Source organism: Pleuronectes platessa, chromosome 8 (assembly GCF_947347685.1).
Source record: "Pleuronectes platessa chromosome 8, fPlePla1.1, whole genome shotgun sequence".
Classification (NCBI taxonomy): Eukaryota; Metazoa; Chordata; class Actinopteri; order Pleuronectiformes; family Pleuronectidae; genus Pleuronectes; species Pleuronectes platessa.
Window position 1 is genome coordinate 10,463,079 of NC_070633.1, and position 18,411 is coordinate 10,481,489.

At 42.1% G+C, this 18,411-nt stretch overlaps 1 protein-coding gene across 1 annotated transcript in view; it reads left to right on the plus strand.

Moving 5' to 3' along the window:
• si:ch211-26b3.4 (connector enhancer of kinase suppressor of ras 2) overlaps positions 1 to 18,411 on the plus strand; it is a 53,133-nt gene that overhangs the window by 16,490 nt on the left and 18,232 nt on the right. The window contains exons 3-9 of the mRNA XM_053429312.1: positions 3,621 to 3,823; positions 4,378 to 4,465; positions 5,641 to 5,682; positions 10,229 to 10,348; positions 11,408 to 11,467; positions 11,610 to 11,678; positions 16,482 to 16,628. Of these exons, the coding sequence (XP_053285287.1) occupies positions 3,621 to 3,823; positions 4,378 to 4,465; positions 5,641 to 5,682; positions 10,229 to 10,348; positions 11,408 to 11,467; positions 11,610 to 11,678; positions 16,482 to 16,628 (729 nt within the window). The remainder of the gene's footprint in view (positions 1 to 3,620; positions 3,824 to 4,377; positions 4,466 to 5,640; positions 5,683 to 10,228; positions 10,349 to 11,407; positions 11,468 to 11,609; positions 11,679 to 16,481; positions 16,629 to 18,411) is intronic.

The following is an 18,411-nucleotide window of genomic DNA, read 5'->3' on the forward strand; positions in this document are numbered from 1 at the left end:
TTGCAAGTAAACGTAAAGAACAACAGAAATAAATAAATAAAATGCCTCCACAATGTTCCTGTGGTGTCATCCAAGTGATCGTAAGCTCCAACAATCAAATTCGACTCAAAACGGCGTCATTTAAAATGTGTACATGTCTTATATCCTCCTAGACAGGAGCCGCGTGCGCGCTCACACACACACAAGCTCTTGCCCCAAGGGGTTTGAGAAGAGATCAGCTAATTTCTTTTCTTCTATCAAAACATTAGAAAATCATCAGCAAACTTGGTCAATTACTTTGTGTATCTTATTTTTTAAGTGTTGTAAAAGTAAGTTTTTGACTTAAGAGATCTTTTTTCCTATCCTGAAGGTTGTATTTATCTTCACACAATATAATTTTTTTTACAGCACCCTCCATGTCAGCTGATGAAGTTTAGTTAGCTGAGTCTAATAAAATTCTCTATCCCCAATTTGTTAACCTTCCTTTTTCCTTCCGCGCCAGAAGAAGAAATGAGGAACAGCTTCATTCTTTCATGAAACTGGACGAAGTTGAGATAAAGGTTAATAGTTTGTTACGGCCAAATCACAGACAAAAAAATCCATATCAATTTACAATTTCTAATATAGTTGATGTTCATAAGTTTGTATTTTAAAGAGCACCTGGAAGATATTCTGACACTACACCAAAACGTCTTGCAAGCAACTTCAGTCTTAACATTTTCTCAGAGCCCTTCACATAGGCTATCTTGGCATGATCATTAATTAGGTAGATTTATTATGTTGTAAGACCCAATTCCTCTTGTGACTCATGCCTTCCTGTCCTCCTCTAAGTCTTTCACACATGAGTCAGCTTTCTGTGTTTGTTCCTTTTCAATGCTACCCTGTGTGACTCCAAATTAAAATCCTGTTGGCCATAATTTATATATATTGTCCTTTTCATCCTCATTTGAACATCTGAGCTCATTAGACAGGACTCCTCAGATGAAAGCTGAGACGAAAGATGAATATTTTCCCGTTATTGTCTGCACGTCACTCAATGTATTTCCTTTGCCTGAAGACTCTTGTTTGATCTGCTGGTGTGGGCACATATATTTATACTGTATGTAATTTTAGTCTTTCTTTCTCTCCCATGTTTTCTTTCATGACAGTGTTTTCATGGTCTCCCTATCTGTTGATATCTCAAGGGAAACACTTCATCAATTACAACCCTTTGTTTTAAACATTCAAACAAAAATGGTCTTTATAGGCACGTCACAGCTTGATCAGCTTCATCATTTGTTCAGCTTTTAAGCAGCATCTTCAAATAGATTTAAGATTTTTCCTGAAATCAAGGGTAACTTGTTAAATTTTTTGTCTAGTGTTCATTTGTAGAAAATAGTAGTTGTGTAATTTAGTTTGGGTAAATAAGAAAAACCTGTGATAATAATTGAATATCGTCTCAACTGACTGAGTTTGGCCATTGAAACCAGATCCTTCAAGATGAACGTGACACACATACAATCAATATTCTCTTGATTGATGGAGGTAACATATAATCCCTCTAGTTGCCTCCATAAGCTTATGTTCAACAACAATGAGTGTGAGTTCAAAAACAATATTTGACTGTAATTCTGTTGACAGTAGTAGAAATTTTAGCACAGAGAAGAGACCACTCCACACATGGCTGCCATGGCAACCACATCGACATGAAGGTGGAGTCGGGGGGTGGGGGGGGGGGGGGGGGGGGGGGGGGGGGGGGGGGCTGTTGTTCTAATGGCATTGCCCTCTTACTGCATTGATTTGCCACACACAAAAGCGCACATATGCACGCGCTGCTCAAATTATTTCTCTGTATTTCTCCCTCTCTTTCTCTCAACACACACAACACACACACACACACAGCAGATGAGACAGTCGACACAGGGCATTATTCCCCCGCTTCATCTCAGCACTGCGTCCCCTGGAAGGAGCCGCGTGCAGCTCGAGATCGAATCACAGGAATCGCCTAATTACAGCTGTGAAAACATGTGCGCTCCGAGTTCATGTGTACATCCATGTTCACACAGAATACTGAAGATTAAACAGAGCACAGTGTATGCATGACCCAGTTTCAGTGAGATGCATAGCTGGGTGCCATCTCCTCCTCTCTCTCCCTCTTGTCTTCTGCCTCTTTAGTTCAACAATTCCCTCATTTCTCTCTCCTTCGCTCCCCCCCTCTCTCTCGCTCTCTCTCTCTCTCTCTCTCTCTCTCTCTCTCTCTCTCTCTCTCTCACGCTCTCTGCTGCACCACTGTGAAACCCTCCCTCCTCCCTCCTCCCTCCTTCACTGTGGTCGTGACTGTGTAGAATAGATCTAGAGGCAGAGGGGGAATAGATACGTCTAGCTCGCCTGTGCATCTGACTATACAAGGATATCTGTGGTGTGTGTTTGTGTGAGTGTGTGTGTGTGTGTGTGTGTGTGTGTGTGTGTAGCCTTTGTGTCAGCAGGAATAAGGCTCTGTCAGGGAGGACATGACTGGAGGTGCTGTGGGACACCGAGTGCAAAGTGGCTCAGTGGGGTCTGTGTGTGTGTGTTTGTGTGCGTGCAAAGAGTGGCTGTTTTATGAAAATGCTTGTGGTTATGGAGAGATATTAATTTTAGTTTCAGATAATTCCACTGATTCATTTGATATGGTGCAATTCCAGAAATGCTGTAAGATCAGTTTCAAAATGATTTTTTTTTTACAATGTTTACCTTCTAAAATATATATTGACATGGTCTCACATTATCTTTCCGATCTTCGTCAATACCGAACATATTTTTTATCAAGAAACATTAACAGTTTGAAACTGATCAATGTTTTCAATATTCAATAGCTTGGACACACCCTTGTCATGTCTGTGCATTACGTCTCAAGCTAAGGAGTCAGTAGGATTAGGCTCAGCACAAAAACTGGAATTAGAGGGTGATAGCCAGAGTTAGTTCAAAAACAATCTCTACCAGCACCTTTAGGAGTTCATAAATTAGCACATTGTGATCTGCTGGATTTATCCTAGAGAAATTGTAACTTTTTTTCTGGGTTTTACAGGGGAGGTATATGGTGCTGGTTGGTATAAGCATCATTTTACACCTGTTTAGAACTTGTTATGATGCATTTAAAGAAGAGAAGACACATCACCTTTGCCCACATACTTCCATGTGTCCTTTAAATTGGCATGGTCCTCCATAATTCCTATGCCACCTTCCAACTCACATTTAATGTCCGTCCACCCTCCTCTCAGCTTTTCTACAGTAACAGTTAGTCCCTGTGCCTGGACAAGGTAACAACATACTGTGTAGATGCCGGTGGATTCTGACCAAATTTAAAGTCTCTCCACAAAAAGTCCTACCATTGTTGAATTCTTCCTAGTGTCCTACGATAGTTTTGCTGAAGCACAGTCCCACACAATTTTCAGTGGTGCTGCTCCATGTCGCCTACTTCGAGCTTTAATTAGCCTGTACAAATAACAACTGTACATTATAAAATAATTTTAAACATTTTTACTATTTCTTTAATCTTAAATCTTTTGAATATATCACAGGTAACTTCGAAACACCGATGTGGAAGAACACCAGACGAATCTGTACCTCAACAAATAACTGTAATTCTGCTTCTAATATGAATCCTTTTGTTTGTCTTCCAGAACTACGGCCTGGAGACAGAGAACCTCCGGACGTTGTCCCACAAGCTGAACGCTTCGGCGAAGAACCTTCAGAACTTCATCCTGGGCCGGCGGAGGGGCGGACACTATGATGGACGAGCTTCCCGAAGGCTACCCAATGATTTCCTAACCTCAGTAGTGGACCTGATTGGAGCAGCCAAGAACCTTCTAGCCTGGCTTGACAGGTATGGAGTCACACATCAGCACTAGACATATATCTGGACTTTTAATGAATGACTAATCATCATCCAATATGGACGATAACAAAATTGTAAATATGTAAACTCTATGCTACTGTACAACTACAACAGTTCTTTTTTTAAACTTTACCTGGTCTTTGTCTTTGTGCACATAGTATAAAACAGAAAAAAGCACAAAGACTTGGACAGAACAATTGTGAACTCAACTGTTGCAAAGTGGGGTTACCTGTTTCCTGTTATGCACTATACAGTGATGCAATAACAGACAATGGACCAAATAACAGGAAACCATAAAATCCCCCTGTCACATAACAATACAATACCACAACAGGATATACTGTATACACAACATGAGAAAAGTTTGTGTCATCTTCCTATATTGTGTGTCCAACATCCTCGTCCTACGTGGATCAAGAAAACAAGTGTGATTTCCCATTCTGAGGAGCCTTTGATGACGAACAGTAACCAAATATAGAACAAGATGATAAGCAGTCAGAGGCATCTGTCAGATTATGAACTCTTTTTTGTGTCTGTTTCAGGTCTCCATTCGCCAGTGTGACAGAGTATTCATTACTGAAGAACAACATCGTGCAGCTCTGCCTAGAACTAACTACAATTGTACAACAGGTGCTTACACACACATACAGTACAGCATCAAACACACGTGATGTATGCATCTTACACTCCATCGTGCTCATATTCATTACACACGTCTACTAAAGATCAGGGTTTGAAATGTGAAAGGACAAAACCAAAGTAGGATTGGAGTGGAAACGTCAATACGGCTGCAGCTTGCTCTGGTGTGCAGCTCATTTCTATAGATTTGACTATGAGCATATGTGTCACTGCCACAGGCTGTTTGCAGCATGGCCGAGGGGACGAGTGGCTCTCAATAACAGCCTCAGGCAGTGTACTCATTGACTCACTGACTCGTCCGCCGCTTAACTTAGGAGCTCTGATGGAGAATGAACGAGGGGTCTATTATCACTTCATTTCCTGTCCTCCTTCTACCCTCTCTCTAGCACACTCCCTAATGTTACTTCGCTACAGTGACACACACATTTGCTAAAAAACAAAACTGGAGGTGCAAACACACTCTAATACTGTAGAAACCTCATTGTTTGGACAGAATCTATGCCTGCTGTCCTGGACCTCATCCATGTCCTCCCTGTAAGAGCCTGCTTAGAGTGTGTGTTGAGAGTGTGTTTGTGTGTGTGCCCAGAGTGAATCCTGGAGCTGAGCAGATAACACCCATCCCCTCTTACAAGGGCCATAGGAGAGCGGAGAGAAAGGGGCCACCGTAGGGCCACAATGGGCCAAATGAACTTGAGGCTGCCAGGGTGCAGCGAGACAGACAAAGGTGGCAGCACTGCCCGCACTAATGCATCAAACAGACAAATTAACTGCTACCATGCACATCCGGCAGATTCAGCGGGCTGCTTTCCCAGGAATAGATTAACTATCAGCTATCATTAAATAACAATCTGTCATGTTCAAATAATGTCATTTCTAAATCCCAAGGAGGCTTATGAATCTCCACACAGAAGAGTCACTCCAAAAATGGTGAATCCAATGTGTTAGCCGGCCTGGATTATAAAGTACCAGACATAATGTGGAGGGTAAGAAATAAAACAGCTGACTGCCGATGTTCTCCGGTGGAGAAGAAGTCATCCATCTCTGAATTCTCTTATTCCCCTCTTTCTGCACTGTTCTATTTGGAGGAAGGAGATATTTCAGACTCTGTGCGGATGTCCACATTGATGTGTTCTCCTTCTTATATTTCTTCTTCTTTCTTTTTGCAGGATTGCACAGTGTACGAGACAGAGAACAAGATTCTCCACGTGGTAAGTTTCTGTTTTCAAATATCAAACTCTGTTTGAAACGTCAGTGAAATCTTATCACTTCTGGGTGACATACTGGTTTTGCCATTTGGCTCCGTTGGCAGTTGCAATGATTTTGCTTTTGAAACAAAATGGCATATGTTCAAAAACAAACAGCAGAAGTAGACAGCTGAACGATTTGTGTGGCTGCCTGTGTACGTTTGTGTTTTCTGCATGGGTGTGTGTGTGTGTGTGTATGTGCATGTTAGAGTGCTGTGATTTTTATAGGAATTTGTGGCACAGGATTGTGAACGTCCAGCCTAAGGCCATACGCAAGCTCCATTTGATCGTGTGTGTGTGTGTGCGGGGCGGGCGTGCATGTGTGACAGAGAACTGTCTGTGTCCACGTGTGAAAGCGAGTGAGCAGCTAGTGTTTGATCTGGGCTGACAGTTGGATTAGGACACTTCCTGCCGTCATTCAAGGTCAGGTGGAGAAAACCAAATAACACGATGGCAGGGGGAGTTCACAGTCAAATATTTGTGCATTTTATGCCAAGGCACATACTAATGTTGAGGTGTTTACATATGACATATTTCTATCAACAAAACTAATCACAAGACTTTATTTGAGAGGTTTGTCTCTGCAAATTGTGATGCAGCCCCTGTCGGGATTATCCCCCCCCCCTCCCCCCTTAGTGATTTGGTTGTGGAAACCAGGCTGTCATTACTTCTGTTGTTAAAGGCCTGCTAATGACACAGGACAGTGACATTGGGCTATTTCAAATATTTAGATGGCACACATGCACTCAGACAAACACAAACACACACACACACGCATACACACATACACACACACACACACACACACACACACACACACACACACACACACACACACACACACACACACACACACACACACAGTTTCTTGTTTATCCATCTGTGCACCTGTGCACACAATTAAACATGTTTCCTGGAGATGTACTTTAACCTAAATCATAAGAACTCCGTACCCTTACCCTAAACTAATCCAACCGTTAATTTCCCCCAACCTAAATTTAACTCTAGATAAACCCCAATTGTAATCAAACCCTATATTTACCCTAACTTTAATCTAATGCCAGATTTACCATTACTTTAAGATAGCCAAAGATTTATCCCAACTTTAATCTAACCCTAGATATACCCTAACTATCTAACCCTAGGTACACCCAAAGTTTCATCTAACCCTAAATATTTACCTCGAAATTTAATCTTGCCCTATATCTAGCCTCACTTCGATCCAACCTTAAACATGTCCTCACTTTATAATGTAGTTACTTCATTATTATTAGGGACTTTCCTTTTTTCCACTTAAATGTAAACTCAAAGAAATTTAGGTTTCCACATCATAAGAAATAACTGGCCACACATGCACAGCGTGCCTGCACTCGCACGCACACACACACACACACACACACACACACACACACACACACACATAAACACACACCCTGGGTGCCAGACTAAAGGCTACACATGACTAAGTCTGTTATGTGTGGGAGGTTTATGTGTGAAATAGGGAGACAGCGTGAAGGGAGAAAGGGAGAGAGGGAAGAAGAGGTGTTTTCTTTTAGATGCTGCTTCCTTTGTGATCGTTGTTTACTATGCATTTTAGAAAATGAATAATGTGGAGGGGAAGTGACACAGCCACACACGGGACACACATGGTGATAAAATAAATGCAGAACAAAGAGTATAATGTTTTATATCGTTTACATAAGAACTGTAGTTTTTTAAATGTCTGATAAGTCCCATGTGTCATCTTAATCCGTTTGCTACGCTAAGCTAACCATCTCCTGGATATAGGTTCATATTTAAAGTACATCCACCTCTGTGTCTTGGCATAGAGATGAATAATGTCATTATATTTCCCTAAATTTCCAATTATATATTATTCAGTAATGTATTTATGGTTTGTGATCCGTACAGACTTTTATGTGAGAGTCTCTCAGCCACTGTTCCCTCATTGTACATCCAGCATGGGGTTCAGACACCGTTTAATGCTCTGCTGTACTGTAGTGGTAGTTGTACGTTCGTCAGCTTCTGCTCAATAATGCAAAACTCACTGCTACTCTGCACTCCTCTAGACTACCGCCTGCAGCAATCAGATGGACAGGGACAACTGTGTGTGTGTGTGTGTGTGAGAGAGAGAGAGAGAGAGAGAGAGAGACAGTAGAGAGATGATGAAGAAGAGCGATAAGATATGAGCATGTGTGAGTCTGTGTGTCTGATGGAGCGTGAAGTGTATGTGAGTGTGTGTGTTTTTATGTGCATGCATGCATAAGGATGAGGAGAATTACGTAAGACTGTCCTAGTTGTGTGTTTCCCTTTCCCTTGTGTTCTCCCCCCTTTCCTCCCGGACTCTCTCTCCCACCTCCCTGCTCTCCTGGTTCCCTCCTCCACTCCCCTTCTCCCTCCCTCTACCTCTGTCCATCCTTCTCCGTGTCTCAGTTCAGGTATAATTTTGCCACGGGGTCTATACACTCATGCATGTGGAGACAAATAATTACGCAATCGTGCTTAGAGTGTGTGTAAGCATTGGAATGCGTGTGCATCGGAGAGAAGGTGTCAGTCCATGAGGAAGAACGCGTGAGGGAGAATGAGAATGAGAGAGGTGGTGGATGTGGGGGATGGAGGGGTTGTGTGCACCCAGAGCTTAATCCATTTGGCATTGTACTATGTCTGGCTTTCTGTTTCACTGCTCTCAAATCTCACGCCAGCCAGCCACATAAGTTAACTTCCCTATAATCTGCGCTCTGATTCTCCAGCAGGCGGCCTGATCAAGGCTGGGTGTGTCACAGCTGGAGCAGCTGAGTTGAGACTCTCTGGGCCTTTTTGTCTCTCGGCCTCAATTTAATCCCAGGTCAAGACTATTAGTCTGATGATCAAAGCGGGACACAAGCAGAGCCACAGCATTGTGACTGGCTGTAGTTTCCAGCTGGGCACTTCACATGCTACTTACAACTGTATTGGCCAGATTAAAAATATACAGCTTTTTGTTAATATTTTTTTCTTCACTCTTCAAATTAAGGCTTAAAGATTTTGTTCGGTGTCTGTGCATGACATTAACAGTTCTGGGTATCCCATTACATAATGAGTACACTTTGAAATAATTGTACTGAATAACAGAATGAGCAGTGGATCATTCACCATGACCCAGAAAAGGTTGGGCGTGTCTGTGTGTGTGTGTGTGTGTGTGTGTGTGTGTGTGTGTGTGTGTGTGTGTGTGTGTGTGTGTGCGTGTGTGTGTGAGTGTGTGTGTGTGTCTGTGTGTATGTGGTCCTACATTTGTTAACACTAACATCATAGTGACTTGTCCTCTTTATGGAGACAAAAAGCAAGTCCCGAATGATATCAAATATTAAATTTCAATGTGAAAATTTGGGTTAGGTTTAGGTTTGTGTGGGAGTTAGTATAAGGCAAGCATAACATTGGTTAAGGTTAGAGAGTAAGTTTCCAGGAAATCGATTAAAGTCAATGTCAATTTCCCCTGAAGCCATGGTTTTTGTGTGTGTGTGTGTGTGTGTGTGTGTGTGTGTGTGTGTATGTGTGTGTGCGTGTGTGTGTGTGAGTAAGATCTCCTCTGGTTATTTCACAACTATAATCCGGTAATTGCTCATTAGGATTGAGATGAGAAGATTAGTATGTGCAGGGTTCATCACTGTCATGCAGCCTGTGTGAATGTCGAGAATAAACTGTATGTGCTCTCACATGTGCGCCTGTTACATTCCAGCGAGTGTGTGTTTGCATGCATGTTTGCACTAAGAAGCGTTGCAGTGAGGCAGGATAACCAAGGTAACGGCCCCTGTAAAACCCACTGCAGTCAGTCAGCCAAGATTAGAAGGCGGAGATGTTGCTGATGATAAATTAACTCGCATGCGTGACCAAGCAGACAAACAGCCATGGTTTATTTGGAACAAAGGTAAGGTGAAGTCATGCTTTTCATTTGGCGTTTGTGCTTGGATGCACTCGAATGCAGTAATATGTATTAGAAATGTAAGTGAGGTGTAAAAAAGAGAGAGAGAAAGAAATCACAACACAGACAATCCATCCGCTCTGATTTAGTTTAGTTGATGTGATGGGGGAAAAAATGGCCTCTCTCTTCCAAATGAAAAAATACGGATAACAACAAATGAGATCTGTGCTCTGTAATTTAGTTGTTGGAAAATGTCATCTGGGCACCTCGGGTCGTGTTTGGTATCAGCGGTCTGTTGTTCACTCTGTGACGGTGTCTTGTGGGCATGCCCGTGGACAGACTGTGACAGGAAACAGTTTGTGTGCCGGCGTGATGGAGGTGGCGATGTGGAACTGTCTGATGAAATGATTTCTGTTTCACCTCCTCCAGCTAGGTCACAGCATCCCCCGCGGACCAAAACCAATCTCAATAACTTTCTACCTTTCTCTTTTTCTCTCTCTCTCTCTCTCTCTCTCTCTCTCTCTCTCTCTCTCTCTCTCTCTCTCTCTCTCTCTCTCTCTCGTTCTCTCTTTTCCTGTCTTTTTTCCCCCCCTCTGCTTTCTTTACTTCCAGTGTAAGACCTTAGCAGGGATATGTGACCACATCATCTCTCTGTCATCTGACTCTCTGGTCTCTCAGTCTGCCCATCTGGAGGTGGTCCACCTCACCAGCATCATGCCCAGTGAAGGCCTGGTAAGGTCACGCGCTAATATTTACACCAAGGTTGTTATTAAAGCTGCACTTATTCACTTTTTTTTTTTTTAAGAATCAATTATATTACAAAGGGGTTATTTATATTGATGAACCCACAAATAATTATCAGCTCTGTTGTACCTAATTAATGCCAATATTGGTCAGTGCTCTCTGAATGAGTAAATTAGCCACATTTTGCTATCAAAACAGATTTAATATATTAAAGCTGTGTTGTTTGTATATTGTGTGTTCAGCTTCCACTGTCCACTCTCTTATACAATCACCTAATGCTTTCATCCATGTTCTCGGGAAATGTCTAAGTCGTAATATCAAGTCTCCTGGGGAGATTTACAATGGAAATTCAAAATCTTGTCAATACGCACTTGAAAGTTAAATGGACAATTTCTCACAGAGTTACAATATTTTCCTTTTCAAGCTTCTAATAGTGTTTTCACATACCTGCATCCAAGTCTCCTTCAATGCACAGCACTAATAATTAAATATTTAAGTTGTGTGAATATGCACCGGCTGCCTTTTGCTGTCTTAGTTAATTATTTACTTTACCCGCTCAGAACTAGGGACCGGAATGTTTTTCTGTTTTCAGTCTCAAACCAAATCCAGTCTTTAGTGAGTCAGGTGGTGAAAGAAAGGAAACATAGTAATTAATCTGTGATTTAAGAAACTTGAATACAGACATGAGGGGTCACTGAATAGTTTGATGGCTATAAATATACTAATCCTCTTCACCACCATCATAAAAATGCCAAACGTTTGATATATCTTTTGGGAATATGGTGTAAAATTATGAAGTTGAGTTCCAGAAACTGAATTAGAGTCATAGTCAAGGAGGACTGAAGCGGCACTGGAGGCTAAGGTGGCTCAAAACACTTCACCTTGGTATTGCTTTAAATTCGTCATTCTGATTATCAAGCCTTAACACTGTTGAGGTTTCTGACCCACACAGAAAGAGTCACAAACACACACATGGATGCAAAAATAAAGATATTGTGTATTTGCATTTTTACTCAATAATACTGAATCCCTCTGCTTGTGTTACAGGGAATGTATATCAAATCGACCTATGACGGACTCCACGTCATCACCGGAACCACAGAGAATGTGAGTTTTTGTTTCAGTCCGTCGGGAGCTCGACACCTGACACAGCCCCGATCTAGTGTCTCAAATTCCACTACATCAGTGAATGTACGAGTCAGCATCTCCTAAATGTGCTGCTATTGTCCTCAAATCTCTGCCTCTGCAGTCTCCAGCCGACCTGTGTAAGAAGATCCACGCAGGGGACGAGGTGATCCAAGTCAACCACCAGACAGTGGTGAGTTAAACAGCCCCCAGGCGTAAGGAGAATCACAGGAAATGTTCTCCATTCTGTGCTATGTTGAGGAGCTGTCAAGGTACATGACGTGTGACTGCTACCACCACCATGGCGCTTCCTGTCCTGGGCCTGTGTCAGTATGTAGGCTAATTAGGCCTTGCTGGGGGAGCAGATTGTAGAAACGATTGTGACAAGACCTTTGTTCCGTCCACCACGACTGTCAGCGAACTCTGTCTGGAATTTGTTTCCACTGTCGAAAAAGAAAACCCCCTGAAGTCTGGTTTGAAATGTGAACTCATGTTCCACTTTCAGACTTGAATAAGTTGTGTTTCTGCCTTCAACTCGTCACATCAGAGGCGCACCCAAAAAATTGGGCAGCGCTTTTAGATGGAACGATGGGTTGTGAGAGCATGCGACTGAGCGCACTGTGCTGTCAGCCCTGGCACGAACAATTTGCTTCAGCGTTTTTTTAATTTTTTAATTTCTTAGCTGTGGGAAAAAAGGTTTGTGTCTCTGTGTAGACGTCTCCTGTGTGCTTTTCCCGTAAGTATTTCCTTGTACGTCTCGATAGGCGCTGCTCATGTGAAAGCGTGCGATGCAGGCCCCGGAGAGTGTTGTTGATTGACGCTTGAGAAAGCTGCATGTTATCTCTGTCCCCCCCACCTCTCTCTCCCTCCACGAGGTGACTGTGCAGATCGCACCCCGCCAGGCTCTCAGCTCCAACCCCTCATTACTCCCTCAGCTAGATCCTCAGCACTCTGATCCCTCACTCTGGGGGAGGAGATAAGCACGGGGGAGACGAAGGTGTGTGAGTGTGTCTCTTGATGGGGAAACGGGTGTAAAGCAGTCAGGGGATGCGGAGATGAAGCAGAGCTCGGAGAGGAGCAGGAAGTAAAGAGGGACTTGGGGAGAAGAGGAAGAGGAGGAGAAGAAAAGGAGGGAGAACAGGAGAACTCAGTACAGTTTTGTCTTCAGATCCAAAACACAGCATGAGGAGAGATGGATATACTGTAAGCCACTCAACTTCAACATCGCGGCGGATAAGTTTATCTTTATATTTCAAATGAGATTAGTGTGGATATTGAATTAACAAATTCCATTATATTATGGAAACATTATGTAGACCTATCCCACATATTTAGCAACAGCGCTGCCCTCATGTCTATGCATGAGCTTCTGTTTGAGGCCCACTTCAAAAACAGGACTTGCAGTTTTTAGCTTCTCTATTGAGGCAAAATGTGGAATTTGCTCAAATAACAAACTGATTGTTTGAAGAGGCAACATAATTATGTGGAGGTAATAGCATCTGGGAAAATAATGAAGACCCGTGGGATAAGAAAAAAGAAAAAAAAAGCTCTCCAGCAGCAGTTTATGCTCTATTATTACTTTGGTAAGTCTCTGTTCTTTTAGCTCTCTGCACGTTTGCATAACAGAACAGCTTTAAACCGTCCTGGTCAGTTCAGGCTTCGTGTTTGCTGATGCACTCGGCAAATGCAGTCGACTATTGTGCCCGATCAAACAAGGGTGGAGAAGTTCTGATCGGGATCCAGTTTGGTTCAAGTTCAGTTCAGTTAATTCTGGCTTTTCCTTTGGGATGAAAATGTCCCAAACCTTTGGAAGTAAATACTAGAGCCAATACAATAGCTTATGTAATCGCAAATTTCCAAGCCCATTTGACACGCTTCTACTTTTTTGCAAATCCACCATACTCCCACCCATCTTAATATAAATGGATACTCACAAATCGAGCGGAAAGTTTCTTCATATAGAGTGCGATATCATTTATTTTACACGACTCGAAAGCATGTGGCAGAATGGTAAATAGTCTGTATTTATATAGCATCTTTTCTATATTGATAACCACTCAAAGTGCTTTACACATTCACAGCGTGCATCTATGTGCAGAATTCTCTGTATCACACATCAATCACACACTGCCGGCTCAACCTTTCAGCCCTTGGAATGGCGGGGCTGGGATTGAACTTCTGACTTGATAGTGGATGACCCGCTCTATCTCCTGATGCCCAAAAGCAAATAGTTTCTCCTATCCAAAAGAAAGCAGACAAACCCTTAGTTAGCCACGGTATAATTTTACTTCACTTAAAGTAAAAAAGGAAGTTTTATTTTTCCAAGAGCAAAGATATCTCACAATTTAAGCTGCACTGATCAACATTCATATATTAGCAATAGAAACAATTTCATAAAAAAATAGGTAAGTAAGATCATAAATCTCACTAGGTGGTCAATTATCTGTTTGTTTGTTTTCTGCACTAGCAAATGAGTATTGAGAGTTTGAAATCAATAAATCAGTTCACAAGTTATTGATCGAGGCACCGGTGAGTCCTAGTGTGTCCTGGTTTACCTCCTTTCTTTAAGAGGGCAACAGGACAGGACATGTCGACAGAAACCTCCTGTCCCTTGTGGCCGATGATCAGTAGCTGAACTAAGAACTGTGAAGTGGGCCAAAGAGAACAAGAAACGGGACACCAGGCTGACACAGGCTGGTCATCATTATGTCAGGAATAAGGTCAGAGCCGTGTGTGTGTGTGTGTGTGTGTGAGAGAGAGAGTGTGTGCGTGCGTGTGTGTGTGTGTGTGTGTGTGTGTGTGTGTGTGTGTGTGTGTGTGTGTGTGTGTGTGGGTGTGTGTGTGTGTGGCCTCTGCGGACACTTGCAGTAGCTGTAGCCAATCAATGGCCTGACGAGTGCTGCGAGCTCTGGAGACGGGCTGTCCACAACCACGAGAAATCACCGCAGTCGGCACTTCTTTCTGACTCTTTCCCCATCGCTTCCGCTTCCTTAGAGCATAAACATACTGAAAGAGATGTTTTTTATTTGAATATACCAGTGTTTTCTGAACTCTGGCACTTGGACAGCTTGGAGACAACAAAGTTTGGTAGATGAAGACTATGGATTTTAATGAGCGCACTCAGACTCATGCCCACTTAGTTATGGCTGTTTAGACGTGACGTGTCGCCAGCTGCCTTGTAGGAGAAATATATTCAAATGTCGCAGGCTTGCTCAAATCGTATTGTGTTATACAGGGCTCTGTGTCTAATACAATTTATATAAATAAGCAAACACAACATAAAAACCTCTCAGTGTTACAAAGAGCAGATCAACATTACCCCAAACTAAAGCCTCTAAAATGACAACAAAATTGAATAATCATCTCCTGTGAAATAAATGGTGATAAGATCGGAGGTGATGCATAACTTTAGCCCGATGCTTAAAATAAGCAGATTAGCATTAGATCAGAGTTGTTGAAGCTAGTTATAAAGAAATTGTATCGAATAAAACATACTTTTTAAGGGTTCAAATTACTATTATCCAATTTTGCAGACAACATTTTTATTTTTTACAGCTGTAATAAGTAACAATTCTTCATTAAAAAAAACTGCAGCTTCTATTTCGTTGACTTGTGTTCTTAAATTATCCAAAACGTTTCCAACAATGTTCAAACCCAAAGAAATCCACAATTTTATTCAGACTAACAGGACATTTCATTTTGGTCGCCTTTTAATTGCGTTATATCCACTTTACCTGTGTCTTTCCTGATCTCTGTGATTACTTCCAGGGCAATAATGTATGAAGGAAAACACACAGTTAGCCAGTCGGCTGTATTTACCTTCCACTGTTTGTATCGGTCACTCGTAATGGATCAGTTATTCAGCGCCATTTGCTGCGTAACATTAATACAACTTTATTACCTCATCCGTGAACATTATTTGTCTCTGAGTAGTGCAAGGTAGATTTTCATTTGCAATGGAGTGGAGACAACTCCCATGACTCCACAATGCTTCACAACAAACTGGGACTTTCGTTTTTATTTCGATTGATAAACCGCTAGTGGCCACTGTTTCATATTGTACATTTACCAAGGAATTCAAGAAACAGACACATGTGACCCAATACCCCATTGTTCAGGATTCAAGTTAAAATGTAAGATAATTTGTGAATAGTCTAATGTCCGTACTGTTCTTTATAAAAGTGTGATTTTTTTTCCCTCCAAGGTTGTCCTTCTGTTGTTTGATTCCCATCGGATAAAATAAAAAAATACCAAAAATAAAACAAGGATAAGAAGTCCTTTATTAGTAGCATGCAGTACTTTGTTGAAGGAATATAAATAAATATATAGAAATATATATATAAAAAATATATAAGAATATACTGTAACTAAACCGATATATACAGTATATGGAAATATATTGTCTCAGAATATAAGAAAATGTACAGTGGATTATTGCACTTGACCTTTTATATCGCACAGACAGATGATTATGGCGCCGGGAATTTTGCACAGTTAAGAGACTTAGAATTCAGTCCATAATGGTGGTGAATGTATTTTTACTGGGAGCAGAGCTGGTTGTACAGTCTCACTGCTGCAGGAAGGACCAACCTGTGATACCTCTCCTTCAGACACTTGTTGAATCAGTCTGTCGCTGACAGAGCTGCTCAGGGCTGTGGTGGTGTCCTGCAGGGGGTCGGGTTGTCCATGAGAGAAGACAGATTCGCCATCATCCTCTTCTGTCCCACCACCTCCACTGGGTCAAGGGGGTATCCCAGGACCGAGCTGGCCCTCCTAATCAGTCTGTCCATTCTCTTCCTGTCAGCAGTTGAAATGCTGCTGCCTCTGCCAGCTACTCCAAAGAAGACGGCTGATGCCACCACAGATTCATAAAAAGTCTTTCGGAGCGCCCCCAGCACTCCAAAAGAACTCAGTCTCCTGAGTCTGCTCTGACCCTTCTGAAATAGTGCAGCAGCTGTTAACTGAAGCCCTGTGTGTCTCTGTGTTTGCTCCTCAGGTGGGCTGGCAGCTGAAGAACCTTGTGAACGCGCTGAGAGAGGACCCGTGCGGAGTCATCCTCACGCTGAAGAAACGGCCCCAGAACACCCTAAGCTCCACACCGGCTTTGCTCAGGAACGTCCGCTGGAAACCACTGGGCCTGCAGGTAAATGGCAGCAACACATGGATGTCCTCACTGCGGAACAGGCTCCTCTGCACATCCTCACGTGAAATGTGAAAATCTCCCTCTACCAATCTACATGTATACCTCCACACTTACTACTTACAGTCAGTATAATAGAGACGGGATGATTTAGCACTACAGTACGTTCAGTAAGCTGTGTACCTCTGGCTTTATCTATGACTCACTCAGCTCTTGTTTTTACCACCCACCTCTGCATTCTCCTATAAGCATTTTTAAACAAATATTTTCAAAGGAAACGTGTCCACTGTTTGACCTTGCATCCGTCCTCCTGTTGAGAGTTTCAACAAATCTCTTGGTTTTACAGCCTGTCATAAGGCTGACAGTCTCCAAAGCCCTTTAACAGATGTGCTGGTTCCTAAATCTCATTCATTATAAAGGTCATTCAAAATTGAAGTATAAAAGGTGAAGTATAGCTAATTAAACCCTATTCCTGTACTTAAGAGGCATGTGAATTATTCAAATGGTAAAATATGACTTTAACTTCCTGATTAGGGTCCGGTACAGGGCAGTGCAAGGTCCCCAAAGAGTCATGCTCTTACTCACATCCACCCATATCTCTACTGAGACTTTGGTCCCAATTCCTTCAACCGTTGTCCAGAAGGACATGTCTCTTTCAAAAGAGAGTTCATCTTTAATGTTGAGTCCAGTACATCTTAAAAGGATCAGAGCTGCTTTTACATCTCTTACTTAACATCAAATACTTTTTAAATCTGTCTCATTCAGAGGCTAGAACACAAACAAATGTTGGTGCATGGAAAGAACAAGACGGACAGAGGGTTGAGGCAAGGACCGCTCTGAAGCTGCCTACATGCTTTGTGAAGCAGCTTCTCTCCTGTCAGACCCTTGTGCTCCGTGGCGGCTATTTTTAACCCAGCATCAGGCGAATTCATTTACATGCTACATGCATGCTATGATCTCTGTTCAGCGCACAGCTTCCATTGTCCATCTTTTATCTTCCTTTACATTGTCTGCTCCATCATGCTTGTTCTTTGTTCTTGTCAGGCTACTGTTGTTTCAGTTTCTGTGTATTTCTACATGTCATAAAGAATATGAATTCAATATTTAGTGATATACATTTGAGTATATGATCAAGTGAGGGACGGCAACAGATTCCGCTCGTGGATTCGGTTTCTATAGAGACCTAGAAACCAATAAAACCCTGTAATATCCATAGAGTCTAATACAACTTAACCAGCATATCTGGAGGACTATTCTTGTTTCCAGTTTGATGTCTTGTTAGACCATCACTCTCAAGTTATTTTCACGAGTTTATTGTTATATTTGCTGTGGATTGTGGAAATTCTTCCCTAATGGGGTTCTCAGACACAACCGTGCCATTAGCGCCAAGATCAGAGACGCTGAAATATATGTGGGAGAAGAGAAGAAAAGAGTGTTTTAGATTTGTTCTCCCTCTTCAAAAGACTGAAACTCTTAATTATTCATGAGCAACTACAGGCAGCTCCACTGGCACTGAAAAAAGAACAGCTACTCAGCAAATACTGGAGATAAATCACTGAATCCAAAATATTCTGCTAAACAGCCGGTGTGAGTGTGTGTACATGTGTGTTTGTGAGTATGTGTGTGTGTGTGTGTGTGCATTTCTAACGCATGTTTTAGTGTTTTGTACGCATGTTTTTGCACATGTGCAGAGAGATGTTTTCCCGTTATCATTCCCATTGCTCCTTTGAGAGACAAAGGAACTGGGTCACTGCACTCTGGTCTTGGATACATACTGTATAAACAC